Here is a 27915-nt window from a genome sequence, read left to right as displayed (position 1 = left end):
TTCCACTTTTAACAGCAAAAGTTCCTTTATTGAAACTCATAATCATTTCATATTTACAGAGCTCATACACTTTGATAAAAAGTGTTTTAGAGAACAGAAATGTTGATGTGTCCGCTGTGCAGCATGGTCAGGCACCAGACATCAGACCCAAACAGAAAACATTCAACACAAGTCCAATCCGGTTGTCAGAGCGCGTCTCCGGTTTGCAGCAGGTTTGACTGTAGACCCACCGCTTCTCACCTCCTAGTCCGTCCTCCTGACAGCCCCACTCACCTTTTGCTTTCCTCCACAAAAACCTGACAGAGAAGACTGCAGACACCACAAGGAAAGGTTCTGAGAACACTCCCGTCTGCTGCATGAAGTAAACCCGCCCCATCAGAACAGGTATGCACAGCTGTTGTTGAGGTAAAGTCATTCTGTTTTACTGCTCCTCCTGCACATCACATTTTGGCCACTAGGGGTCTCACTACTTATGCACTTGTGGTTTAGCCATGTTGTAGCTAGTGCCACAAACGATTAGTTGACTTATCACCGATTATTTTTTCCAATTAGTCGACTAATTGGGTCATGTGCAAACTGGATGTAAAGCACACATGATAACCATCATTAAACTGACTAAAACTACATACTGTATATAATGTTACCTGTGATAATGTTAGCCAAAATAGCTAGCATGTAGCCGAAACATCAGCTTAACTCCAAAATAGATTAAAAACTTTAATTCCAAAATAGTCCAAAAAGCTAGCAGAATGTCCTTAGAACACTCTGACTCCAAATAATTTAAAGTAACGACTTTTAAATTTCGTTGTACATGTGACAATGACTAAATAAATGTATTCTCTAATCTGCGATTAAATTAGTCGTCGACTAATTTAATAGTTGATTTGTCATCAATTAGTCAACTAATCGTGGCGGCCCTAGTTGTAACTCCATGTTGCTGTTGTGGATTGGAATCATTTGCAGCTAAAAGCGTTGTGACCCGGTATCAGGAAAACAAAATGAAATCCAGCTGAGTCCGGGTCTCCCTCACGAGTCGGGTCAGTCTCATGTGAACCTGTAACCGGGTCTCCCTCACGAGTCGGGTCAGTCTCATGTGAACCTTTAACCGGGTCTCCCTCACGAGTCGGGTCAGTCTCATGTGAACCTGTAACCGGGTCTCCCTCACGAGTCGGGCCAGTCTCATGTGGTGACAGAGGAAGCTCCAACAGTTTCCATCTTCATCTTCATCACACAACATGATGAAAAAGGTATCAGGGCCCAGAGTGGGCGGGGCTTCAGACATCAGTAAAGCGCTGAGGCTGCACAGCTGAGGCACAAAAGAAACGCATGGGGGGGCATCAAAGAAAGATCTGAACAATGTTCAGAGAGGTCATAAACTCTTTGTAGGGGGGTGGGTTCTCCTAATGACTTCATAGAGGAACCACAAAGGCCCCCACCTATGGAAACACCATGGAGATTCTGCTCCACCCGCAGTGCCGCTGCAGCTCACCCCCCTCAGTAATGCTGCCCTGGGGGGCAGTACTGCAGCTGGCAGAGATCACATGGAAGGGGGGTCAGAGACCTGCATCCCTGAGGGTTAAGCCAACTGTGGTTTGATAAGAACAAGGCTGCTCGTGACTTTAAGACAAAAGAAGGGGGCTGCAGAGGTCCTGACCCCCCCTTTTCAAAGGAGACATATGGAGACACGCTATGACAACCCCCCCACTTCAAATTTAGTATAGCAGCTTCTTTTGTTCCTCCATCAATATGTACAGTTTAAACATTTATACAAAACTGATCAGGGTCTCTTCACCTCTCTGCCCCCCCAACTTCTTCCGCTTCCAGCAGATTGACCTATCTGATGGGAGGGGGGGGGCACTGGGCTACAGACATGGCACTCTTGAGCGCCGGGCTGGGTCTAGAAATCCATGAAAATAAACTGAACTGCAACAGAGCCGATTTCCCTTTGAAAGCGTTCCTGGTAACGCTGGGATGTTCACGTCAGAGCATGACTCAGCAAACATCGCTCCCTTCTTCTATTCATGCGTTCATCAATCACAGGGTTTGGGATAAACTCAAATAAAATCAACCTTTTCCTTAACAATGTCAAACATTTGAGAATCAGAACCAAACAGAGGTGAAACCCAGCCCTATCCGGGCTCTGCAAATGTCTTCAGTCTGGCCAAAGTGGACCTAAAGTCTTCAGAATCAGCTGTACAGGAGCTACATGTGGACCCTTCACAGAACCTCCAGGTTCAGTCCTGCAGTTTGAAACATTCGGATGAATTGGGTCCTTGCCCTGCGGGGCAGGATGGAGAGCGGAGGCGGTCTGGGTGTTGTGGAGGCCTGTGTGTGACAGAGGTACACACAGGTTCTGCACCTTCACATCTGCACACGCACAGAGGAGGCGCGCTGGAGCGGCGGCACTTTGTGAAGCTGGTTGAAGGCATGGAGGCAGCTGGTTGGTTCTGGCCCGGTTAGCAGACCGGCGGATCTGCTGTGTTTTGCATATGTGCACGTGTTTGGCAGTAATGGTCGCTGAGTCCAGTTTGTCTGAGCGGAACCGCAGGGGGACCCGCTGCTGACCACATGAGGGGGTCAGCACTGAGGAGGTCAGGAAGCAGGAGCCACAAGCGTGCACGTGACTCGACTCACATGCACAGCTGGACCTGCCCTGTCTTCCTGTGTGGGATGGTTGAACCTTTGACACACCGAGCGTGTGCAGACTGGTACCAGCTCCTTCTTCAGGTTCTGTAGAACCCAGACTGATCAGACACTGATGCTCCCGAAGCTGATCGAGCAGCCAAAACATTAGGACCCCATGGAGAGCTGATGAAGAGGAAGGTCTGTAATGAGGAAGGATGTGAGGAAGAGGAGGCTCCATCCTCATAACATCCATCAGTCACCAAGTGTGTGTGAGGAAGGCTCAGCTCGGCCCTCAGAGAGACGTCACGATGATGGAAAAGCTCTTCTGTCCATGTAGAAACCAGTCAGAGGTGTGCACGAGCGTGCACGTGTGCAGTAGGCTGTCTACATCTTGATCCCCTCCTGCTGGCTCAGCTGGGACAGCGTCTTCTTGATGCGCAGAGCGGTGAGGCGGGCCGCTCCGTTGGCGTACCAGCACTCCCTCATGATCTTGGCCATCACCCGCAGGGCCTGCAGAAACACGTGCACACACACGTGCACACACACAGAGACAGGGTTCATTTTTACAGCCGTCTGCTGCATGTCAGCTCACACTCCTGCTGGGTTAGACCTCCGACCAGACGCGTGACTCTGACCCTCTGCTGCTTCCTGCAGGAACATCTGCCTTAAAGCTGCTTCAAAATGAAAAACGCTTTCTAGTGTCACAGTCAAGGCCCGGGGGCCGGATCCGGCCCTCCAGATCATTTTATGTTATTGTTGTTAATGACCAGATGTTATTTTGCGATCATTTTTAACTTGTATAATTTTGACAAAATGGAGAGTAAAATAATTAAAGTTATTTAAGGTTTAAGTTGATTTATTCTGGAATAATAGTCCTGCCCTTTTATTATTCATAATAATGTTAAAAAGTTACAGTGTTAAAGTTTTAAAAATTGTCATTCTGCTAGTTTTTTAGACTATTTTGGTATTTACTAAGACTTTTTTAGGCTATTTTGGAGTTGAGCTGATGGCTGTTTTGGCTAATTTATTTAATTTATAGATAGATCTATCTATCTATCTATCTATCTGGCTGTTTTGGCTAATTTTGTCTTTTTTTTGTTTGTTTTTTAGGCTGTTTTGGGAGTTAGGTTAATATTTACACACTGGCTGTTTTGGCTAATTTAGGCTTTTTTTTGGGCTATTCTGAAGTTCAGCTATTTTTTCAGCTACATGCTAGCTGTTCTGGCTGACCAAAGCCTCTAGAACCCCTCTGTTGTAAAGGCTCAGCCTGCAGACCACTCTCTGCTGCCACACCACACTGCAGATGACCCAGTGGTCAGTTTGTGTAACTGCAAGTAAACTTCAGCTGAATCTTAGCCGATCCCACAGGTAAGAGAAAACACATGATATAAAGGAACATACCAGATACTACTTTATGAATTTAAACATATGTTTAAATCCTTCTTTTTACATTAACCTGTTTTTCATTAAATAAAAACCCAGACTTTCTGCCCCCCAGGACCAGTTTCAGACAGGATTACGGAGCGGCTGCCCCCCTCCCTGCTGAGTACCGGCAGCTCCAGACCAGCTCTGACTTGTTGATCCCGTGTGTCTGATTTCTATGGTGACAGTCTGCTGTTGAGCATCTTATGACGACGCCGTCTACAAGCCTTCATGCAGACATTCCTGAGTTTCCATTCAGACCAAACAGGAAACCAGATGAGGACAGTGAGCCTGTTAGGGAGGGGCTGTACCCCTCCATGCCACCGTCAAGAGCCGTAAATAAACCGACTCAGCGTTTAACAGCTGAGCTGCGGAGCAGACGTCTGGAGTGCTCAGCCCGCAGAAAACTGGCTGCTTCATGTACGACATGGCGGTGCAGGAGTGCTTTAGGGCAGGGGTGTCAACCTCAATCTCAGAAGGGGCCAAAATCCAAAACATACCTTAGGGCGAGGGCCGAACAGGATGAACATTTGTTGAACTACATTTTTAAAACTTTAAAACTGTAACTTTTTTACATGATTATGAATAGCAAAACATAATTATATACCATTACCTGTGATAGCTGACATCACTGAAGTTAATAGCTAAAAACACTTAAGCTGATAGCCAGCTAAAATATTAGCTAAATGCCAAATAAGCCTAAAAAACTGAAAAAAAGGTTAGCCAAAAAAGCTAGCATGTAGCTGGAAAAAAAGCTAAACTTCAAAATGGCCTAAAAAACTATATGAAGCCAAAATTAGCCAAAACAGCTAGCATGAAGCTGGAATATTACAGTAGCTAAACTCTAAAATAGCCTAAAATAATCCTAGTAAATACCAAAATAGTCCAAAAGCTACCAGAATGCCAATTTTTAAAACTGCAACTTTTTTGCATGATTATGAATAATAAAAAAGACAGGAATATTATTCCAGAATAAATCAACTTAAACCTTAAATAACTTTCAATATTTTACTCTCCATAAAAATATATTTAGTCAAAATGATACAAGTTAGAAATGAGTGTAAGATAACATCGGGTCATTAATAACAATAAAATAAAATGATCTGGAGGGCCGGATAGAATCACCCGGAGGGTCGGATCCGGCCCCCGGGCCTTGACTTTGACACGTGTTTTAGGGGCATTAGCACCAAGTGATCTATGCTGAACCATGCCAGGTCGTCCACTGCCTGAGTGTGGAGGCTACTGTTTCTCACAGTCTGCTGGTTTACCATGCAGCAACAAACTGGAAAAGGAAGGGCTTTCAGGAGCATGAAGAAACAGACAAGTTCGAGGTTCGAGTAACAATCTCATCCTCCATACTGTGCTCGAGAACCCAGGGTCAGCCATACTTGGTGTGAGTGAGCGCTCTGATGCAGCCAGTTTGATCTCAGAGTCTGGACTAACTACTCTGGGCTCAGACTCACCTCACAGCTCTGCCAGCGGTTGGGAATGTTGGGCCGAAGCTTTTGCTCACAGACCACCTTCCTCATCTCCTCCACGGATGGATCTGACTGAACCAGGTCGTAGTAGGGCAGCTGGTAGTCTTCATGGATGCCTGCAGACATCAGAGCTGATGTCAGAGGTGTTTCCACACCAAATGAGAGCCTGAGTGACAGCTTTTAGAATGTGACGGTGGAACTCTTACCTCCTACTGAACAGCGGCTGGCGATCTCCCAGAAGACCAGGCCCATGGCGTAGATGTCAGCCCGCTTGAAAGACTCAAAGTGTTTCATGTTTATGGAGTCGTCCAGGACCTCAGGAGCCATGTACCTGCACAGAGACCATCACAGACTCCCTGTTACACTCATGCAGCTGTAGTTCAGGAAGTCGTCTACACAAAATCTTGAACATACTGTAACTTTTCAACCGTTAACAGGATAATTCCAGTAGATTGTGAAGGAGAAAAGCAGCTCATAATTTAATTGAAGGATAAAAAAAATCAGAATGGAATCGTTCCTGGATATTATAATTAATATCCAGAACTAGTCCAAAGTGTGGCTTCATTAATCCAAAGTAGATGCAGACACCGTGCTCTGTCTCAGATGTAACAGTGCTTGTAAGGGCGGGAACACCAGTGACCTGTCCCAATATGGCGCTTCTATTCTAGCAGAGAGCTGTGCAGCGTCTGACCATCTAAGTGAGACGTCCAGCAGTGCTATTGTTTTAACAGGTGTGTATGATAGCAGTACACAATAGTATTTATTGATAATTTTATCTTAGTGCTGCAAAGGATGTTAAATTAACATGTGTACTTTCATTTGTTCTAGACTAAAAGGTTTTTATGTTCATAAAGACGCTGGTTTCCTCCAGCAGCAGAGCTCACCTCTTGGTTCCCACTCTGTGGTTGGGTGCGATGTCGATGGTGTCTGTGGCAGAGTCGTGGCGGACAGCCAAGCCCAGGTCAGCAATGCAGCACGTGCCGTTCTTCTTCACCAGAATGTTCTTGGACTTCAGGTCCCGGTGGGCTATAGCTGGCTTTCCTGCAGACCAGACAAAGCCTTTAGTGAGGCTGCAGGAAACCCTCTTCACTTCTCTGGGGAGTGTTACTTCATTCGTAGGAAGAGGTTGGCTTGAACCTGTGGTGAGCGTGTCACTGTGGGGGTGTACCTTGTGTGCCCACGATCTCCATGTGGAGGTGGGCGAGGCCGCTGGCCGTAGACAGTGACAGCTTGATCATGCCCTCCACCGTCACGGTGTAGCGGTTCAGGTAGTCGAACAGGGAGCCGTGTTCGTGATAGTCCGACACCAGCCAGAGCTGAGTCCACGTCCCGTTATCTGCACACACACACAGCAGGTGCAACATCAGCATCTGCCCCCCTCCGTGAGCGATTGATCCGTGCGCTGTCACAGCTGCCCTCCCACCGTGGTCCTGCAGTAATCCAGATCGCTCAGAGCAGGCTGGAGTCGGAGCTTTCAGCTCATGCTGCTCTCAGACACACGTGGGCTGCTGCAGCTGTGAACAGACTTCAGTCTGATCTCTGTGAACTGGAACTCCCCCTCACTGTCGGGGAGCTCGCCTGCTCACAGACAGCAGAGCGGCGGCTCCAGACTTCCACAGGAAACACTCAGTATGCTCCCATCAAGACTGCATATCCCAGAAAAAACCACACGTCTTCCTCATGTGTTCATGGAGATCCACGTTAACAGACAACAAATGTGGGGGGGGGGCTTTGTTTGTGCAATCAGGAAGTGAAGCTAGAGATGTTAGCAGAGTGAAACTCTCAGAGGAGGAGCATGTTAGGACTACCACGATTGGTCAATTAATCGACAACTAATTTAATAGCTGATTATTCGTTACTCTAAATTATATGGAGTCATAGTAAAGTTGAAAGTTATAATGACATTCTGGTAGATTTTTGGACTATTTTAGCATTTATTAAGGTTTTTAGACTATTTTGGAGTTTAGCTAACATTAGCTATTTTGGCTAATTTAGTAATTTTTCAGTTTTTTAGGCTAATTTGGCATTTAACTAATATTTTAGCTGGCTTTCAGCTTCAGCAAGCAAGCGCTTTCAGCTATCAATTTCAGCATCTACAACTATCAGCTCTATCATCTTCAGCGGCCAAATTCAGCTTACAGCATTAACACTAGCATTATCACAGGTAATGCTATATGTCTAGTTTTTAAGTTAGTTTAAAGATAATGACGGCTAAATGTGTGCTTTACATCCAGTTTGCGCATGTCTCGATAAGACAACTTATCGGAAAAAATAATCAGTGATTAGTCGACTATTAAAATAATCATGTGGCAGTGCTGGAGCATACACACAGGAGGACCTTTGAGGCAGCATGAAGCTGCAGAGAAACTTTAATTTGCTTAACTCCAAAAACCATCATCAGAGCAGATATGTGATGAAGTCTGAACAGTTTTACAATAACAATGAGAACCAACATAGTTCCTTTCTGTGTCTAAATGTGCATTTGCCTTGTTTTTTGTGTGCAGGCTGCAGGTTCTGTGACTGAAGCTTCACACTGACGGGCTGGAACCAGTTCCTCAGCTATCAGCAGTTCTGATGCTTTGACCTTCAACAAGAAGCGTCATTAGTGTCTTAGCTGCTGATGGACCTGCTCAGTCTCACCTTTGTTGTCGGCAGCAATGAAGCCCAGAATGTTCTCGTGCCTCAGCATGACGGTCTGGTAGATCTCTGCCTCTCTGAACCAGGAGCGCTCCTCTCGAGAGGAGAAAATCTTCACGGCAACCTCCTCGCCGCGCCATTTACCCCGCCACACTTCACCAAAGCGTCCCTTCCCGATGCTTTCCTGGAGGATGATGGTTCTGGCGATAGTTCTCTGGACCAGCAGCGGCAGGCCTGCAGAGACAGCAGACACTGCTTCAGCAGGGACGGAGCAGGAACTCTGGGAGATGGGACAAAGCTGATGGAAGATCAGGAACCAGGAACAGTCTGATGATGCAGTCACCAGCATGACGCCACAAGACCTTCATGCTGTGTGAACCTGCAGTCCATTTTACTCTGCAGTTTTGACAGAAATCTAAAGTGGTGTCAAACACTTCATTCATGGCAGCACAATGACACAATTATTGTGATCATCTGTAACATTCAGCTTCTTTACATTTCATGTCATTACTACTTATCAACCCTAGAATCACAGGTGGTTTTAATATCGGGTCTTTCTATATGCAGATGACTTCCTGGTTTATGTTTACATCCAGCCCAAAGCTCTGAATGTTTTTTTTTATCTAATTTCTAGTTACTAATTCAACCAGAACCAGAAGTTTTTTAAGTTTAGTCCCTCAGAAACTACTGCTGCACTCCATCATTGAAACATCTCAACATGGCTTCACTTACATCAGTATTAGCTTGAAAGCTAAGAGTTAACTGTGTTAAGATGGACCCCTCCCTAGAACTACTACAGGCACCAGTTTGGTCAAAGCTGTCTCCATCTCCATGCTCATCATGGGCACATTTAGGTATCCTTATTACAGACAAATGGAGACGAGCGCAGAGGAGTACCTGATCCAGAGCCGGAGGTGGTCATGTCATAGATGAGGTCTTTCAGTGTTGTTCCCATGCCGATGAAAGGGAGATCAATGGTCGGATCCTCCTCATTCGGGACACGGTGGTGGGCCCCAGCCCCCCTGGCCCCCAGTCCCCTCTGGTTGTGGCAGATGTAAAAGGCCAGAACCAGCAGGAGGCAGACCACACACACCGGGCAAGCGATCATAGCGGCGAGGGCCACGGGGTCGATGGGAGTAGGTTTTGGCGGGAAGATGTCTTGCAAAGAGGAAAAAAAAGTTGTTACAATGAATCATGTGGATACTGAGAACATGTTTACTCCTGGACTCCATTCATTATTGGCAGTCAAACCACTGAGCTGTGTGGGACAGAAGGTGCAGACAGACCAGAAGGAAGCCGGGAGAATCTGGTTCCAGCAGAATGACACATGGATGTGTGTACGATCAAAGAAATGTAATAACAGCCTGCTGTACACCAGGAAACAACATGCTACAGGCTCACAACCGATACAGAGAAGACAAATCATCACCTCTTCCTCCTTCTTATGGACTTCAAAACTAAACAAGCCGGAGAACTTTCTTGATGTGGCTTTATTCTTACAGGGCTGACTCTGTAAAGGATTAAATGGTTACCCAGGTTCGTACCAGTTTTAGTAGCACACTAGCTGAAGTTCTATCCAGTGACAGCAGTTTGAAATGAAGTCAGCTGCATGGCAATGGTCATCTGCAGGTTCCTCTGGTCTGCAGTGAAACACACTGTACACACTAACATTCAGAACTCACATCTCCACGGCAGATGCAGCTAAGCTCCAAGCTGCAGGTCAGGAACATGGAAACTGTTTTTAGGCTCTTCTTTTTGAATGTAGGAGTCTTTTAGCGTCTGTAGATTTGTATCCATCAGTGTGTCCAGCTTTTGTTGGCTAAAACACACCAGGGGTGCCGCGATTAGTCGAATAATCGACTATTGAAACAGTTGACAACTAATTTAAGAGTTTATTAGTCATTACTTTATATACCGGTAATATGGAGTCAGAGTGTAGTCAAGTTGAAAGTTATATTAGCCTTCTGCTAACTTTTTGGACTATTTTGGCATTTATTAGGCTATTTTAGACCTTAGCTAATATTTCAGCTACATGCCAGCTGTTTTGGACAATTCAGGATTTTTTCCAGTTTTTTAGGCTAACTTGGACTTTAGTTAATATTTCCGCTGCATGATAGCTGTTTTGGCTAACTTAGGCATATTTTTATTTATTTTTTTGCTGTTTTGGAATTTAGCTAATATTTCAGCTACATGTTAGCTGTTTGGCTAACTTAGGCTTTTTTTTTCTTTTAAGTTTTTTACTTTAATTATTTAACTAATATTTTAGCTAGCTTTCAATTTCAGCATCTTCAACTATCAGCACCAACATCTTCAGCGGCCAAATTCAGCTTACAGCATTTACACTAGCATTATTGCTGGTAATGTTATATATCTAGTTTGTATTTAGTGTAAAGATGGTTAAGATGTTTGTTTTGTATCCACTTTGTGCATGACCCGATTAGTAGACACTTAAGAAAAAATAATCTGTGATTAGTCGACTATTAAAATAATTGTTTCTGGCAGCACTAAACCACACACACACAGTCCAGTGTTCAGCAGTGGTTGCATTCTTACTTGTGATGTTACGCAGGTCCACCTCTTTGTTGCAGTAATCTTCCCTGCAGCATAAGGGGAAAATCTTGGTGTTTTCTGTGGTGGAGGAGGCGCAGACGAAGGGTCGGTCTCGTGGAATCAACTCTTCCTCAGGTATGCAGTGCCGACTGTTTTTGTCTGGCAGACCATTTGACGTCAGGATGGCGGCATAGCAGACGCCATCTGTGTTGCAGCTGGAGTTGGCGCTGCAACGGTCGCAGTGACACTGCAAGGCTGCATGAAAGACAAGGCAATGGGTCAGACTCTACTTCTTATGAGTGAGGCTCTCCTCTCAGTGCGACCACTGCTGGTTTTATCAAATTTAACAGAAATCAACTTTATTAAAGAGGCCCCCACTGTCGTCACTTCCTGCGCTCATGACCATCAGGAGATCCTCTGAAGCCAGACCACGAAAGACCAGACTGAAACCCAATCCTTTAGGACCATCCTTCAAGTCAGGAGAAGTCAGGACAAAACCCAACGCAACAATACGGACACCGTCATTTGGAACCAGACAAAGTTAGCAAGCAGTGATTGGTTTGAATCAAGGTTTCTATGGCAACACTGTTGCCGATCAAGAGTGAGATTGTTGGAAGTCCACACCCCCTCCAGTCAAAGCAGGCTCAGGGGAATCTGTCACTCAATGAACATTTGATGTGAGGCATCTGACTGATCAGTTTATAACTTGAATACAGCAATAAAGAAATATTATTATAAAGAAATTGATAGGTTTATCAAGAGCATGTGAAAAAAGGTATAAGAGTAAAAATGGTTATTCTGACTGAGTAACAGCTGTTTATGTCTATAGAAGTCTATGGGCTTCTGGCTTCTTGGAGCCAACAGGTACTTCCTGTTTGGAACGCCAGGGGGGATAAATCATTCAGTCCAGTTCTCTTATACAGTCAGTTATACAGTTATATGCCTTTGGCTGCAAAGTGAAAGCATACAGGAAATTCCTGGTGCTGCATTCCAGCAGCTGCTGGTCTCCTTTCCTGAGAAAGCTTTACAGTTTCAAAATATCTGGGATGTCAGGTCTGCAGGCAACAAGCATTCAAATTTACTACTGAAGTCCAGAAGTAAAAACAGTGCCAAAGCTGCACTCAGCATCACTGCACCATAAACCAGAGAAGAGGGGGGGTCGTGGTGTGCTTTGTCCCCCTACACCCCTGCAGAGCACACCAACCTCTGAGGGGTGGAGTCTTTCATCAGAGCCTGAGATCAACCAATTCTTTTACCAGCAGCCAGTAAAATGCTGACCACAGCAACTCTACTGGAGGCAGTGAATCATGGAACATGAACACCATGTATACTGAAAGCTACAAGCAGAAAATAAACAAGCATGGAAACAAAAAAAGGGAAACATAGATGAGCGACCGCGCCGTAGCAGCTTTCCTAGATGTTTTACAGCTACATCTCATAATCAGATAACTGTCATCATGCCCTCCAGATCATGGTATCTACGTGTTACTTTATAAAGGGGATATCTCGAAAAATTAGATAAAGATCAAACTACTCCTTTCCAGTGGAAAGTAGTTCATGTGCGACTATACTGAGCATGCACTGTGTGCTGTGAGAACTGCAGCTGTACTATTGTCAATTCACTTTCTTCCAATGAAAAAGATTTAAAGTCCAATCTTATTTTGATCTATTTTCAAACCATTCCCTGTGGCTTTTTAATCATTATTATGCAGTTTTTAGTCCAAATCAAAACACCCGTGTCATTTCCCAGAAGAGCGGGGACCAACCCTGGTCCTTATGAGCCCCAGCCCTGCCTGTGATCCAGTTCTCTCTGACCAGCTTGCTGCTGATTAGCTGACTCGAGTGATTCCACATCCTGATTGACTGAACACAGCTAATTTAGGAAAACGGGCATAAGGACCAGAACTGGCCACCCCTGTTCTGGACCATAGTTTCTGCAGGGCAGCAGAATGAATTGTGACTCTGGATTGTGGGCGGGACTGTAGGCACAAAAGTAAGCCTGCGCACATTTCCTATCATCCCTTTATTTACACGCTTTCGATCTTTCCAACTGTCCGACTGTCTCCTCCATAAGCAGAGGCTCCAAAGCCAAAAGACAACTCCAGACATGCTTCTCCCAGAGGACGAGTCTGTCTGAATAATAGACATATATACGTGTTCCCGCTAGCACTCACCTTGAACGTTTAGTTGACAAATTCTCCTGAACCCTTTTCAGCGGGAGGGATGTGGATTTTGAACGAGCTCACTCCTGATTGGCGATAGCAGTTGCCATAGAAACGTGAGTCAGATCAACTCAGACCAATTACCGTTGTATGACTAGAAATGGCAGTGCCTGTAATGTGAAAAAAATGCAGACTAAATTGGCTTCATTTACAGTCTTTGGTCTGGATGCACCCCATCAGTCACGCGGGAGTTAGGTTCAGGTGAGTCCAGGTCACCTGCAGAGAACAAACCTCACACTGGACCTTTCATGCAGTGTTCACTGCTGCAGACTGGAGCCAGAAGACCCACAGTCAAAGATGGAAGGTTCTATGGCATCGGCCTCACAGCCAAACAGAAACCTGCTGCAATTGTTTCAGTCAGTCCCAGCTGACGAAGAGCATCATCATTTAGCTCACATGCACACATCCCTTCCAGCTGACCAGGTTGAAGGAACACAACACACATCACCAGAGAGGAGCGCTGAATAATTTACAGAGCAGCATGGAGGACTCACATGGCACAGCTGCTACAAAACCCTGCTGGAACGGCAGTAATGAGTGTGAGACTGAAGCTGTGTGTCTGACAGGAAGTGTGTGTTTACAGACGGTCACAGAGCACATCGGCTAAATAAAGACTGACTGAGTCAGCCTCAGCACGAGACGACTACACCGAGGAGGAACATCAGAACCTGGATCGCAGGGCGGCTGCTCCAACACAGGCAGAGGACTTCTTCTGGAGAGAAAATAGTCTAAAAACATTTTACACACGCAAATCTAAAGTTACAAACAAACAGGGAGACATAAATCAAGTATTACGCACACACAAATATTTTTTTCTGTCCATAACCTCTACGCTGAGCTGTCTTTAAGAGTTTCCCTGTGTGTCTGCATCTCTGCAGTATTTATCCATATAAGGTTCAACTTCATCCTCAGAAGTGCACAAAAAGTCCAACATACAGCAGCGCTAGCAGGGGGCTGGGAGTGTAAAACAAAAACTCAGAAGTCAGGGTTGCACAAAAAGAACTTCAGAAAGTTTTAATACCACTTCAGTGTCTGAATCTTTGAGTGACGGTTACGGTAAAACATGAGAGCAGTCAATCCCAGAGTGCTGCTGAACACCACCATCAGTATTGATGGGATGATGAAAGCTTGCCCTCATCCTCTAACAGTGATTTTCTGCTCACAGCCATTACAGAGAGCAGACAGCTCTATCTGGGTTATCAATGAGAGTGCGACATTTTTGATAACCTTTTGTTTGAGAGGAGCTGAAGATGTTTACTTTAAAAAGGCCTGATGGTACGCGGCCTCTGGCCCTGACAAACTAGATTGTTTCTCCACAAATATTCCAGGTTGATACATTTTCACTGCATCTGCAGGAAAGGTTTAGAGCTGTAGAGCTACACACTTCACATCGACCAGACGAGCAGCTTCTGCAGGCCTCAGACCACAAGAGAAGTCTGTGTCCACATGACCACTCTTCTTGTGGTTCATTACAAACCGGTGTAAGTACTCGGTTTTTGATCACTTAGACCAGATGTGATGAAACCATGCCCCTGCTTTATCTAAAACAGGAGCATTTCTGTCTGTGTGTCAGCTGTTGGAGCACGTCCACTGAGAGGCTGTTTTAGAGTTCAGGTCCACATTCACATGAACGTTTGTGTCTCATAGAGCTCAAAGACGCAAAGAACCTCAGCAAACTTTCAACGTCTTTCCAGGATGAGTGAGGACGTGAGTCAGAGCCGTATCCACAGACAGCAGAGGTCCATGAGATCCTGTAGCTGCTCCACCCTCACCAGGCCTCACCAACAGCCCACTTCCAGAGCAAAGCTCGGGCAGATGAAGCTTACAGTCAGATGACTTCAGCTTCGACTGTATGGAGACCAGACCAACTTTGTTAAATGTGGCCCCCCGTTCCCTTTGGGAGTGGTGTGCTCCTAAGTTTTATGGTTATGATGCAACACCAGAGCAACAGACATCTGCTGCACACAAGGCTGATTTCAATCTGTAGAAACGTTTACTGCTGGAATCCAATCATTTAGTGTCAGCCTGCAGCTGCTAATGGACTTTATTCTTTCAGTTATTATGTTGACAACTGATGCTCCTTCTCTCCACATATGCTCCAACGATGCAACAGCCATAAGCACCTTCAAACCAAGATCACAGACATCTTATGACCCGTCCGTGTGTCTACCAGAACCTCCATGCTGCCGTTTAAGACTCAAGGGCTAAAAGAAAACCCTAATCCTCTTCTGAACATTTCACCTCCTGGTTTCTCCAACATCTCCACAGATAAACTCCTTTCCTTCTTCCTCCCTCACTGTGGAACCATCTCAAGTAAGAAGACCAGCTCACGTCTTCACATACTCACTGCAGTATTCCAGTCAGAACTATAGACCTTTCTCAGAATACGATAATAACACCCCTTCCTGTCTAGAGATGCCCAAGCTCTAAATAATCACCCAACAAAAACTTTGACAGTAAGAAAATATGAAATATTACAGGCAGTGAAAGTGTACATGCAGACTGTCACACACCTGCCTATAAACCACCTGGTCAAATGGCTGAATATTGTCATCCGGGTCAGATTACCACAGAATTCTGTTCCTCAGAGCTGAAGAAGCTGTTCAGATGAGAAATCTCCCCTAGATCAACCTCTTAAAGTCCATTTGTCCTGAAGAACCGGACTCTGGACCTGATCAAATTCAAACCATGAAACCATCCATGAAAATGCAGAACAAAAACACAACATTGTCATTCTGCAGCCACAGACTCTACAACACTGAACCTTAGTTATGGGCTCTTATGGTGGAGAAAGTTAGTAATATGTACATGTTGTTTTCAATGTGACATTTCAACATCTTGGAATATTACAGAAAAGTTTCAAAAATCTCCATGAAGCTAACATATACACTTAATGAAAAAAACACATCTGAAAAACTATTTCATCATCAGCAGCACTCCGAGTTGCATCTCCAGTCTCTGTCCAGGTGAACATTCAGCAGTTTGCTTATTGAACTGAATTGATGCTTCTGAGCTTCATCTTACCTACTTGAAAAATGCTGGCTGTGTGGAAAACCACAGAATAAGAAATGTGAGCATGAAAACTGTTGCTGCTTTAGAACTGGCTGTAAAAGTTCAGCCTAAAGACAGCCAGGAGGCGCCCTGGAGAACTTCAACACACTGCAGGCGGTAGTTAAAATAATGACCATATGAAAGCATCAGACCAGCAAATGTTACTAAAGCAGTTTTCAGTCTTAACTGGACAAATATTATGAAGAAAATATTCTAGAGCTTGACCATTCATGTTTATGTTTTCATTATCAGTGAGCTCAGATACCACTGGTTGGTGGTAAACATGTGCTAAATAAACACACGATAACAATCTGTATGTATGAATTGGTAATTAACACACATTTTAATCAAACAGTACATGAACAAATGAGCTGCTCTGCTCGGTTTCTTTCAGCACTATGATCAGCAACATTGTTCAAACAGGCCTGGATCACAACATACATGCAAATGCATTTCCAGCTATTAAAAAGAAAAAAAAAATCCCTTTGTTTTTGCTGTCAAGTAGGTGTTAAATGAAGGTCATTTTGAACCTGAAGTGGTTTGCTGCATATTTGCATCAAAAGTCTGGATTGTGAAAATATTGCAAATGTTTGGGGACTGCTGATCGAGCTGGTTTTGAGGAAATCAGTTTGGAGGTGGTTGGGGGAAACATGCAGTCTTCAGTCTGATCTAATTGTAATTTTTACGCTTTGGAAAGGCTCTACCTTTGGACTGAATGACTGAACACATGAACAGGTCTCCTATAGCTTTATAAGACCCAGCCATGGTCCAAGCACCAGCATGACCAGATCCCAGGAAAACAAAAACAAAGCGTCTCTGCATTAAATTACTGTCTTTTTAAAAAAGATTAAGCAAATTACTAGATATTCTGATTGGCAAACTTAAGGCTGTCTGACCACAGAGCATAAAACAGCAATTATGAGGGTCAGGCAGCACTGCCTCCAGACACCAGCGTATAATTTTCCTCTGAAAGTGGCAGACTGATTTCAGAAAGCCTGATGAGCTAAAGAGACTCAGAGCAGAACCTCAGGTTCTGGAGACCCACAGAGGACCCGAACACGAGGCCCTCTTCAACACAGTCGCTACACTCCATGACTTCATCCTTCCACAGGAAGCTGTTAGCTCTGACCTGTATGAGCCGCTTCCTCCTGAACTCTCAAAAAAAGCACTTGGCTGAGTTTGGAACAGTTGTATCATTTTAATCCACACAAAGTGATGAAACTTGACAGTAAAAATATCACCAATGTCCGCAATAAGCATGTTATGCAAAAACATGTTTTAGGTCACATGTGTCAAAGTCAAGGCCCGGGGGCCGGATACGGCCCTCCAGATCGTTTTATTCTATTGTCATTAATGACCCGATGTTATCTTGGACTTATTTCTAACTTGTATAATTTTAACAAAATATATTTTTATGCAGAATAAAATACTGAAAGTTATTCAAGGTTTAAGTTGATTTATTCTGGTATAATTTTCCAACCTTTTTATTATTCAGAATTATGTTAAAATGTTACAGTTTTAAAGTTTTAAAAATGTGACTTATGCTAGCTGTTTGGACTATTATTTTGCAATTTAGCTAATATTTCAGCAACATGTTAGCTGTTTTTTTATTTTTGCTAATTTAGGCTTTTTTAGAGTTCTGCTAAAATTTTAGCTACATACTAGCTGTTTTGTCTTACTTACGTTTTTTTGGGGGCATTTAGCTAATGTTTTAACAGGCTATCAGCTTCAGCATTTTCATTTATCAGGTTCATTGTTTTTAGCTATCAATTTTAGCATCTTCAGTGGCCAGATTCAGCTTACAGCATTCACACTAGCATTAATCACAGGTAATGTTATAAATTAGTTTATAATTATATTAAAAAGCTACGGTTTTAAAGTTTTTAAGCATGTAGTTTTAGATTGTTCAATAAATGTTTATCCTGTTCATCCCACGCCCTAAAGTGTGCTTTGGATTTTGGCCCCTGTGAGATTGAGTTTGACACTCTTGTTTCAGGGGATAAACTTTAGCCAAATTTAAACTAGTCTAGTTTTATTTCTGCCTGACTCACAGCTTCCTGGTCAGCTTTTTAGAAACTCAAAAATTCTAACTCTTAAACAATGTTTCACTCAAGCTTTTTGGCCTTCTTGTTCTTGTTTCAGATTTTTGAATTTGGTAAAAGAAAAGTAAATGTTAAGGATGCAGCTCCCTGCCTCCATAGCTGTGTGTGAACACAGGAAGAGGCTGTTGTTATCCTCTACTCTTTGACTTGTGTGGTTATTTAACTCATTCAATGAGCAGTTTGGTAAGAGCTTCCCTGATGGACTGCTCCCTGATGCTGCTGCATTCATTATGTCTGAAAAACTTTCAGTGCTTTTAATTTTTAATTACTGTAATGGAAGTCAGAAAACAGAAAGACCTGTGTGAGACTCAGACTGAACACTGCGCTCATACACCTAACAAGGGCTGAAAAGTCTGACATTTAAAGATCAACAGCTAATTGTGACCCATTCTTTAGTTCTGAAATGTAAAAATGGGTCTGTGTTTGCATATTGGCCAAAGCAAACATGGAAATTAAATCAGAGTGGCAAAAAAGCAGAAACAAGAAGTCCACAATGCTGTAGCTGAAGCTCTTGTGTGTGTTAACAACAGAGACCAGCGCTCCATCATCTTCATGCAGCAGAACCAATAAGCTCCAGCCACAGCAGATGTTCATCACTCCACAGATTGAATTCATTCCAAAAACTAGGACTGTAGCGAGTATCCGGGTCATCAGATACTCGCGATCTGCCCACGAAAATTCAAGTAAGAATATTTGCGACATCCAAGATCGCTGATTCCCAATCTTTATAAAACATAGTAGAGTGTAGTAAAATATTATCTTGGGGGGGTGTATTTTTGCTCTCAAATGCAGAATAATGTTGGATTTTAAGTTTATAAACTAAAACAAAGCAGAATGTGCAGCACTACTGTCACTGGAATTAAACACATCTTCATGTCGGAGAAGCTTCCGGTTTTCAAAGTAAAAGAGCATTTTTTCCATTCATAAACTGAGACAGCAGTTCCGCTCGCTGACATAACTTCTGAAAAAATGAATTTACATTCTTTTGGTTATGATAACTCTTCAACAGTTGACATAATTAACGTAACTCCAGCTGATTCTGAAGCGAAGAAAGCTGGTCTGCTGCTCTGCACGGCTGAAGTGTGGACATAATCAACACGAATCAGCTGATTCTGTCGCAAAAATAAATGACTTGTTTTATATGGGCTCTGCACCAATATGTAATGCTAAGAATGTAAAATGTTGAAGAACTTTGAGGACGGAAAAAGTGTGGACAACATTTTCAGGCTTTATAGTTAAATGATCAAAAACAAAGATTATTTTTACGGTTTTTATGTTGTTTATTTACTGCTGAATTTTACGACGGAGTATTAGGGCCACCAAAAAAATAAATAAATAAATAATATTACTTTTTTCTCGTAAATTTACGACTTTTAATCTCGTAAATTTACGAGAAAAAAGTCGTAACTGCTAAATTACGAGAATAAAGTCGTAAATTTACGAGAAAAAAGTCGTAAATTTACGAGATTAAAAGTCGTAATATTACTTTTTTTTTTGGCCCTAATACTCCGTCGTAGAATTTAACCAGAAAGTTGACCAAAAAAATTAAATAAAAAAAACTTTTTTAAAATGATAAACACCATTTCTTTCAATTTAAATATTTGTGTTTTTATCAGTTTTCTTCATTCTGATCTCCTGCTCTGAATTAAGGTATAAATGATGCTGTTTTAATACAAATAATTTCAATTTTCATCCAGCCAGTAAAAAAAACAAACATATCAAAAAGTAGGAATTGTGGTTCGATTCGTGAATCGCTGAGCTTGATTCGTGAATTCAATCGGATTGTCACCAAAACAACGATCCACAGCCCTACCAAAAACCAACCGGCGGGGACCAAGGCTTTGATGCGGTTTCTGGATCGTATGCTTTTGTTGGCCAATTTAAGAAGAGAGAAAACCTAATATAGTCAGAAATAGATTCGTTGTCATCGTTATTTACAGGCTTAACTGTTAAAGAATGAAACAGAGAAGGAATGGAACGTTGCAGGTTTGGTAAGTTAAGTCAGTATTAAATGAAGTGGTCTGTGTGAAGCTCCTCTGATTCAGCACGCTGGGTTCACTGACCCACTGATGCTGACTGATGAATCCCATCAGTTTGGTGACCTGTATAAAAGTAAAAAAATACTTTGAGGCTTGATAGGATAGAGGCATTTTATTGGTGTGTAAAAAAGTATTTAACTCGACACCCCCCCTAACCGCTGCACTGATTGAGTCCAGACTCAGCATTCACACGTGCACTTTCACAGAGAGATGGGAGCTCCTCTCCGGGTAACAGATCGTTACACAGTGATTTTGCAATGACTGATAAAGTGCTGGTTTGACCTCGGTGAAGCTGATCTGACTGCAGACTTTGGACTCAAAGCTGACTGCAGCACTAGCTTTACTTGTTTGTCTCGTTTTGTGTGGAAAAGACAATATATATATATAAAACGTGAGAAATTCACTTTCATAGAAGTTGACTGTCATGGACTAAGCGTGCACTCATTTCCCATCAGACCTTTGTTTACACTCCCTATTGCTAGCTTGCAGCCCCTCACAACTCGAGCTAACAAAAATGTTGGCTCACCTCCTCCCCTAAGGAGAAAGTGGGGAGTACCCGTTCACAGGAATCCCTAAAAACTGCCCAACAACAAGAACCAAGGCAACCCCCCCACAGCTCTGCTTAATAATATCCAAATGTCACCCCTCCCCCTGAGGGACCCTCAGCTCTCAAGTCGCCTCCATAGGTCACAGCTCCACCTTGCCCCCTTGACCCTGCCCCCATCCCCCCGGTCTACCCTGTTATTACCCGTCCTTTGTACACACCAGATGTGAGCCGTGTTGAAGGAGGCCCACCCCAGCACTCACAAACCCACCTGAAAGCCGACCATCTGCTTTACTGGACTCTCCCCCATGCAGCTGAGGTCGGGGCTCGCAGCAGACCCGCGGGGGCTGCGGGGCACCCAGCTCGAACAGAGTAGGACCGCTGCACTCGTCCTTTAGTAATCTGACCCTGGACTGTTCTCACCACATTCCTATAGCAAAAGCATTTACTCAACACCAAAGTTTCAGAGTGAAAAGGTGTTGGGCTGGCTGCATTATCACAACAGCCACAATTAATGATTCAAAGGTGGATCAATAATAAAACATACATTTTTCTATTGAAAAAATGACATATAAGCTGTTGTTGCTTTAGGACAGGGGTGTCAAAGGGGCCAAAACACACAGTAGGTCACGAGCCAAACAGGATAAACAGTTATTGAACACTCTAACACTACATTATTAAAACCCTAACTTCTTAACATAATTATTAACTAGATATATAACATTATCTGCGATAAAGCTAGTGTGAATGCTGTAAGCTGATAGATGGGTAAAATATTAGTTGAATGCCAAATTAGCCTAAAAAAAACAAAACATAAAAAGCCTAAATTAGCCAAAACAGTTAACATGTAGCTGAAATATTATCTAAACTCCAAAATAGCCTAAAAAATGGAAAAAAAAGCCTAAATTAGCTAAAACAGCTACCATGTAAATATTAGCTCCAAAATGGACTTAAAAAAACAGAAATTAGCCTAAATGATCTCAAACAGCTAGCATGTAGCTGAAATATTAGCTAAAACTCAAAAATAGCCTAAAAACCTTAATAAGTGTCAAAATATTCCAAAAAGCTAGCAGAATGTCAGTTTATAAAACCTTAAACCGTAACTTTTAACATCATTATGAATAATAAAAAGGCAGGAATATGATTCCAGAATAAATCAACTTAAACCTTAAATAATTTTAAATATTTTACACTCCATAAGTGTAGAAATGAGTGCAAGATAACATCAAGTCATTAATAACAAAAAAATAAAATCATCTGGGGGGCCAAATATATTTACCCGGAGGGCCGGATCCGGCCCCCGGGCCCTGACTCTGACACATGTGCTTGAGGAGAAAAGCATTTTTATGAAACATGTGCTGTTTAGTCCAGAAGCAGAAGATTCTGCAGTGCAGCTCTGTGACAATGGAGGGACGGAGGAAGAGGAGGAGGACATCTGCTCGCCCTGATGAATATGCAACAGTTTGACCTCAAGAACAAACCGTCAGCATGCTGACAGCTGCTTCGACCCACACACCAAACAGTGACCCCTCATTGTTCAGAGCACTGACACGCCGAGGACACGTTCACACTGCTATGGTTTGTTGGATTTGATCCTCAGGAGCTGGGCTCCTTAGATTCTCTTTGCTTTGCAGGTATGACGGCTCACCTGAACTCTGACAGCCAACCAAGCAAACATTTGATTCAGAACAAGGCCCGACTTGTAAGAAAAAAGCAGAATACAGCAGGATTCTAAAGTAGGTGAACTTTAGCATCATCAGTAAACATAGTTTTGTAATCTATCGTAGAAAAAGATCAGCAGGACCAGCCAAGTGTCGCATCAAGTTCTCTCCTGGTCCATTTCAGTTTGTTAGGGGCGTTGAAAATCACATTTTAAAGTGTTCCTTAATAATTATCCCGTTTTTAGCCAAAATCCTAAAACTTGTCGTTTTCTATGACATAGTTTCTGCAGAGCAGCAGGAGTTCATTTGAAATTCCCCTCTGAGTTGTGGGCAGGACTGTTTGCATGGAGTAAGCCTGCACTCGTTTCCTATCATTTTCCTATTTTACACTCTCTCCCAATAGCTTACAGCCCGAGCTAATATTAGCAGCAGTTCAACAAAGATGGCGAGCAATATCGTTTCTATCCAGCTGTAAAATTCTGATCCAGATTCCAGCTCAGACGAGGAAAACAAAGACGCTCGTGGATCTGTTTGTCTGTAAGTGGAGGATCAGAATGCAGCGGAGCAGTGAGCATGTTGTCTGAAACTGCATTTTTTTAGCTCCAGAACCACCAAAGTTTGAACTAGATATATAGTATACCTGTGATAAGGCTCGTGTAAATGCTAAAAATGCAGAAGCTGATAGCAGAAAAGGCTTATGCAAAAAACTTGCTAAAATATTAGCTAAATGCCAAATTAGCAAAAGAAAAAACTCCTGGACAAATGTGTAATTTTGCCAAAACAGCTAGCAAATATGAGCTAAACTCCAGATTAGCCTAAAAAACTGGAGAAATGTCTAAATTATCCAAAAACAGCTAGCATGTTGCTAAAATCAAAGCTAAACTCTAAATTATCCTAAAAAAAACACTAGTGGTTGAACTTTTTAAAGTTAGGATGGTGTCTATCTGAAAGTGTGCAGAAGTTCACAAGTTTCAAAGAGCACAACATTTTTGAAGAATTTGAGCAATTTTTTATTCATTTCCAATGGGGTATTTTTTACTCATTATTTCAAAAGATTATGAATACCAAAAATACGAGCAGTAATCTTCTGAACGAGCTGAACGTTTTGACACCAAGATTACTGATATTGTTGAAAGTGTGATTGAGTTTTTATGTGCCAAAAAACGGACGGAGAGGAGCAGGAGAATCACTATAGTTTGTTTACTAAACATTATCACACTAAAGAAATACTCAAAAACCACACGAACACGCTACAAACATTAAACACCATCTTCATCAGAGTGGGCTCCTAAAACCAAGAGTTCAAATGTGCACACCTGCAGCCAAAGTTCTGATCCGGTTCCATTCAAAAGCCACAGTTGTCTCCAAACTGGAGGACATCACGTGAGATGAATATTCATGGTCAGGGGCATGTATGTGGAGATAGGGTTCACTGAGCATCATATCACACCCGTCAGCCATCTACAAACACAAAAATGTAACAACTTTATGTAAACTGTAAGTGGGGGGGGCTGTTTCCATGGACACAGTCTGACCTGCAAAAGATCCAAACCAGACTTCAAACTATAGACAACACAATTCTCTGACGTAATCTGGGCCTAGGACAGCCAGTGGAGTAAAGCGTCGTGTTTGCTCTCCTTCCCTCATCCAGAGAGCAGCAATCAAACACGTGCAGCACAAAGATCCGAGTTACAGTTGAAGGCCACGCCGATTTGCTCCTGTGCTGACAGATCAAACTTCCACCCTGACATGGGAAAGCTAAAGGGAGTACTCAAGGAGAAACATCAGACGGGGAGCAGTATCCATGATGGGCTCAACAGTCACTGCTCTGACGTTCCACAGAGGGACCGGCAGCAGGGACCCCCAGCCTTTGTTGGTCAGAGCTCCGTCTGGGGGAGAGTATTCAGGACTGCATTGTGCGCCTCTGAACTCTGCAGCCACTGGAAACACTAAAACCTCTCCAATTAGTCACGGTTCTGTGCGTGAGGACAACAGGAGCTCAGGGTCACCAGCGTGCCTGACATTCCTCCACCACTACCGACAGCACCCAGAAGAACAACAGCTCACCAGAACATCGGAGAAACCAAAACAGTCCAGAGGCACAGAGCACCACCAGCACTGCAGAGAGGAAGAGGAAGCAGAGGATTACAGTAACCTTGACAAAAAATCCCATGACCACTGCCTTTCTGAGACATTCTTCTGCTGGTTATCTGAGCTGCTTAGATTACAAAACATCAGCTCTGCAGCCAGGTTACAGCCTGAAAGCACTCACTTCCTCGTCTCCATGTTCTCACATGAAACGGGCCGACAGACGAGCTCTCAACTCCCATGGGGCGGACCAGCTTCCGTGTCATGTTTAGGCTAATCAGTCAGTCATTAACTTTTTATGAAATTCATGCAGTGTTGACAAAAAAACTACAAGGTTTCACCCAGCAGCACCAGTTCCTCTTTAGAGTGAAGACAGACGACAGCAACAAGACAGCATGAATGCTGGGAAGTCAGACGTGGAGTCCCACAGATCCAACCCCCCCGCAAAAATACAATAAAAAAGCTTTATGTACAAATATTTTAAAGACGAAACAGAAAGTTTGTAGGATGATCATGTCAAAGGAAAACCACCTAAAACTTGTCTGCTAAAAAAAAAATCCATACTTACATCTTAAATTAAAAAACAATTATTTCCAAATTGTGTCAATGTCACAAAGATTTCCGACACATTTGTAAATGTAAATCAGCACTAAACAAACATTATGCATTAGAGTTCCAAAGAAGCATAGCTATTTAATCTGGCTCCCAAACTAGAATAAATGATATTGAGAATCCTGATTATGCTTGTATTTCAGGTGTCTCCCCATAGATCAGAGGTGTCAAACTCTAAAACACACCAAACACTGGACCGAACAGGAGAAACATTTATTATTACACTCTAAAACTTGACTTTTAAAGCTTTAAAACCTTTTTAACATGATTATGAACTAGATTTACAGCATTTATTGTGAAAAATGCTACTGTGAATTTGGCTGCTGAAAACGCTGAAGCTGATAGCCAGCTGAAATATTAGCTAAATGCCAAATTAACCTAAAAAACAAAAAAAAAAAAAACAAACTTAGGTTAGCCAAAACAGCTAGCATGTAAATATTAGCCTAACTCCAAAAGGGGTTTTTGCAAACTCTAACACCTAAAAATGCCTAAATTAGTCAAACCAGCTAGCATGTAGCTGAACTATTAGCTAAACTCCCAAACAGCCTAAAAAAATCTTAGTAAATGCCCAAATAATTCAAAATGTTATGAGAATTCTAATTTTAAAGCTTTAAAAATGTAACTTTTAAACACAAATATAAATAATAAAAAAGACAGGAATATTATTCCAGAATAAATCAACTTAAACCCTAAATAACTTTCAATATTTTACTCTCCATAAAAATACAAGTTAGAAATGAGCAGAAAATAACATCAGGCCATTAATAATAATAAAACTAAACAATGTGGAGGGCCGGATAGAATTACCCGGAGGGCCGGATCCGGCCCCCGGGCCTTGATTTTGACTCGTGTCATAGATGTTGCAATACAAAAACAATAACTTGGTCTAAAATGTTATTCTGTATTCATGTGGTTTTTTCAAGGATTTGTTGTTTTTCTGAAATTCTTGTGTTATTTCTGAGTCAGACAAGCATGTTTCCAATCATTCCAACAGCACATGAAAGCAGCTTTTCTTTTAAGTTTGGCACTAGATGAGAGAAAAAAAACTCAGTTTTGAAATAAAAACTCCAAAATGTGCTGTTTTCAAATACAATGATTTTGAATCAAAATTGGCATGTCTTCGTCCAAATTCCATGTCATTTCTTTCTTTTATGTGGTGGATTATCACACATCTGCTCCTGACCCGGCCCTTCTGTCAAATCTTTGAACCCTTTGTGGCCCACAAATCAAAATGCTTGCCCACCGCTGGGCTATATAAACCTCACTTAAGGTTCAACATCCCTCAGTTTGAACTCTTTTTTAAATGGACGCTCTGTTTACTGTGTAAGATGAATGAAATATATTACTTTACTGGATACAAGAGGATGTATTTTTGTGGGGGGTAGGTGGTTGGACCCAACAAAACTCACACCTTGCTTTGACCAATCACTCGGTCAATGTGGACGCATCACGTCAGGCTTTGTTTTGGCGGTCCAGAACACACACGGACCATCAGTCCAGCAGAGACACTCGTGGAAGGAACAGTCTCAGCACTTTGGGCATAAACATGGGTCGTGAAATGACGTCAGGGGGTGGCGTGCTGCAGTACAGCCAAGTGTGGCCAAAGAAGTTCTATTCTGCACCCCAAAACCAGAGTGAGCAAAGGGGGGGCCGATCCCTCCACCCACCCCCCAGCTGTTGTGGTGTGTGCAGAGATGCAGCTGATGCAGGGGCGTGGTGCAGCCGTGATGCTGATCCTCTGCTCTTTGTGAAGGTGTAGTTCTGATCAGTATCCCGGATGTTCACGTCACTGACAGCTCTGCTGATGGATGCACGTGCACCACCCATTTTTGGCTCTCGCATTCTTTTCTCATGCAGATTGTGACGCTGAGAGCGTGACCCCCCACCGTGGAAACCCTGCTACCGGACAAAGAGAGCGTCACCCCCCGGTCACATTCCACCTTTACAAACTGCCAGCGGTGGGGGTGTGTGGGTGGTGGGTGGGGTCAACACAGCTGGGAGGGGGGCCTGAGAGAAAAGCAGCTGCGTGGTTCGGGGTGGGGGGCTTTGTCCCGAAAAGAGCAGAAAAAAGAAGCCCCCCTCTCCTGACAGCACGCGGAGACCGGAAGCCACGGCAGGGAGCGCACGCGCTCGGAATGGTCAACTTTTCTCCCCGCGCGCTGGCAGCGTCCACCGCACATCTGTCAGTGATTTCCAAAGTCTACCCCCCTCCACCCGGAACCGAGCTCACGCCAACATCCGCCCACCACCGAATCGGTTCTTCTGCAGCTGGAACGTGACTATAGAAGTTCTGCCGAATATCCCGCACTACCGACAAAGAGCCGCTATCTGCGGAGTTAGTTAGCGGGACACCGCGCGGCTCCCCGGTCTCAAACACCGAGCAAAGGCTCCGCACCCGACCGAGACACCGACCCTCGAGCAGCCAGCCGTCTGAGGCGGCGGCGGGTCCAGCTCCCCGCGGCAGAGCAGACATTCCTCAGACGGTCGGGAGCGAGCCGACCCTGCGCCATCTTAGTTACTACTCTGCTTCTTCTAAACAAAGACCACTTTGAACCGAGCCCCCCGACCCAAGGCCACGAATCCAAACCAGCCCGCCCGGACCCCAAAGCAGACCTCCTCGTCTTCCACTCACCGCTGAGTTCTTGTATCCTCGTCCCCGTGAGGAGCACGAGCAGCAGGCAGGCAGGCGCATGCATAGCGGCTCCGGTGCAGACTGGCGCCTGTCTGAGGACTCCTGCTGGCTCGCGGAGAGGACGGCGCTGATTGGTTGAAGCCGGGCACAGCCCCGCCCGTCCTGCGCCTGGCAGAAGAAGAGCCTTCAGCTGATTGGTGGAGAGTACGTAACGCCACGCCCTGCTCCAGCGGCACCTCCACCCATGTAAAC

At 43.6% G+C, this 27915-nt stretch overlaps 1 protein-coding gene across 1 annotated transcript; it reads right to left on the bottom strand.

Annotated features, from left to right (window-relative positions):
• Window positions 1–27915, bottom strand: tgfbr1b (transforming growth factor, beta receptor 1 b). The gene is made up of 9 exons (XM_024261741.2): window positions 27664–27915; window positions 10716–10967; window positions 9060–9320; window positions 8166–8396; window positions 6694–6861; window positions 6410–6566; window positions 5732–5856; window positions 5511–5641; window positions 1–3135 (listed from the first exon to the last, which is right to left on the bottom strand). The coding sequence occupies exons 1-9, from the start codon at window positions 27725–27727 to the stop codon at window positions 3010–3012; spliced, it is 1515 nt and encodes a 504-aa protein (XP_024117509.1). The 5' UTR covers window positions 27728–27915; the 3' UTR covers window positions 1–3009.

The sequence above is a fragment of the Oryzias melastigma genome, linkage group LG20, assembly GCF_002922805.2.
Source record: "Oryzias melastigma strain HK-1 linkage group LG20, ASM292280v2, whole genome shotgun sequence".
NCBI classification, from domain to species: domain Eukaryota; kingdom Metazoa; phylum Chordata; class Actinopteri; order Beloniformes; family Adrianichthyidae; genus Oryzias; species Oryzias melastigma.
The sequence above is the reverse complement of the archived record's forward strand: the minus strand, read 5'-3'. Positions and strand labels throughout refer to the sequence as shown.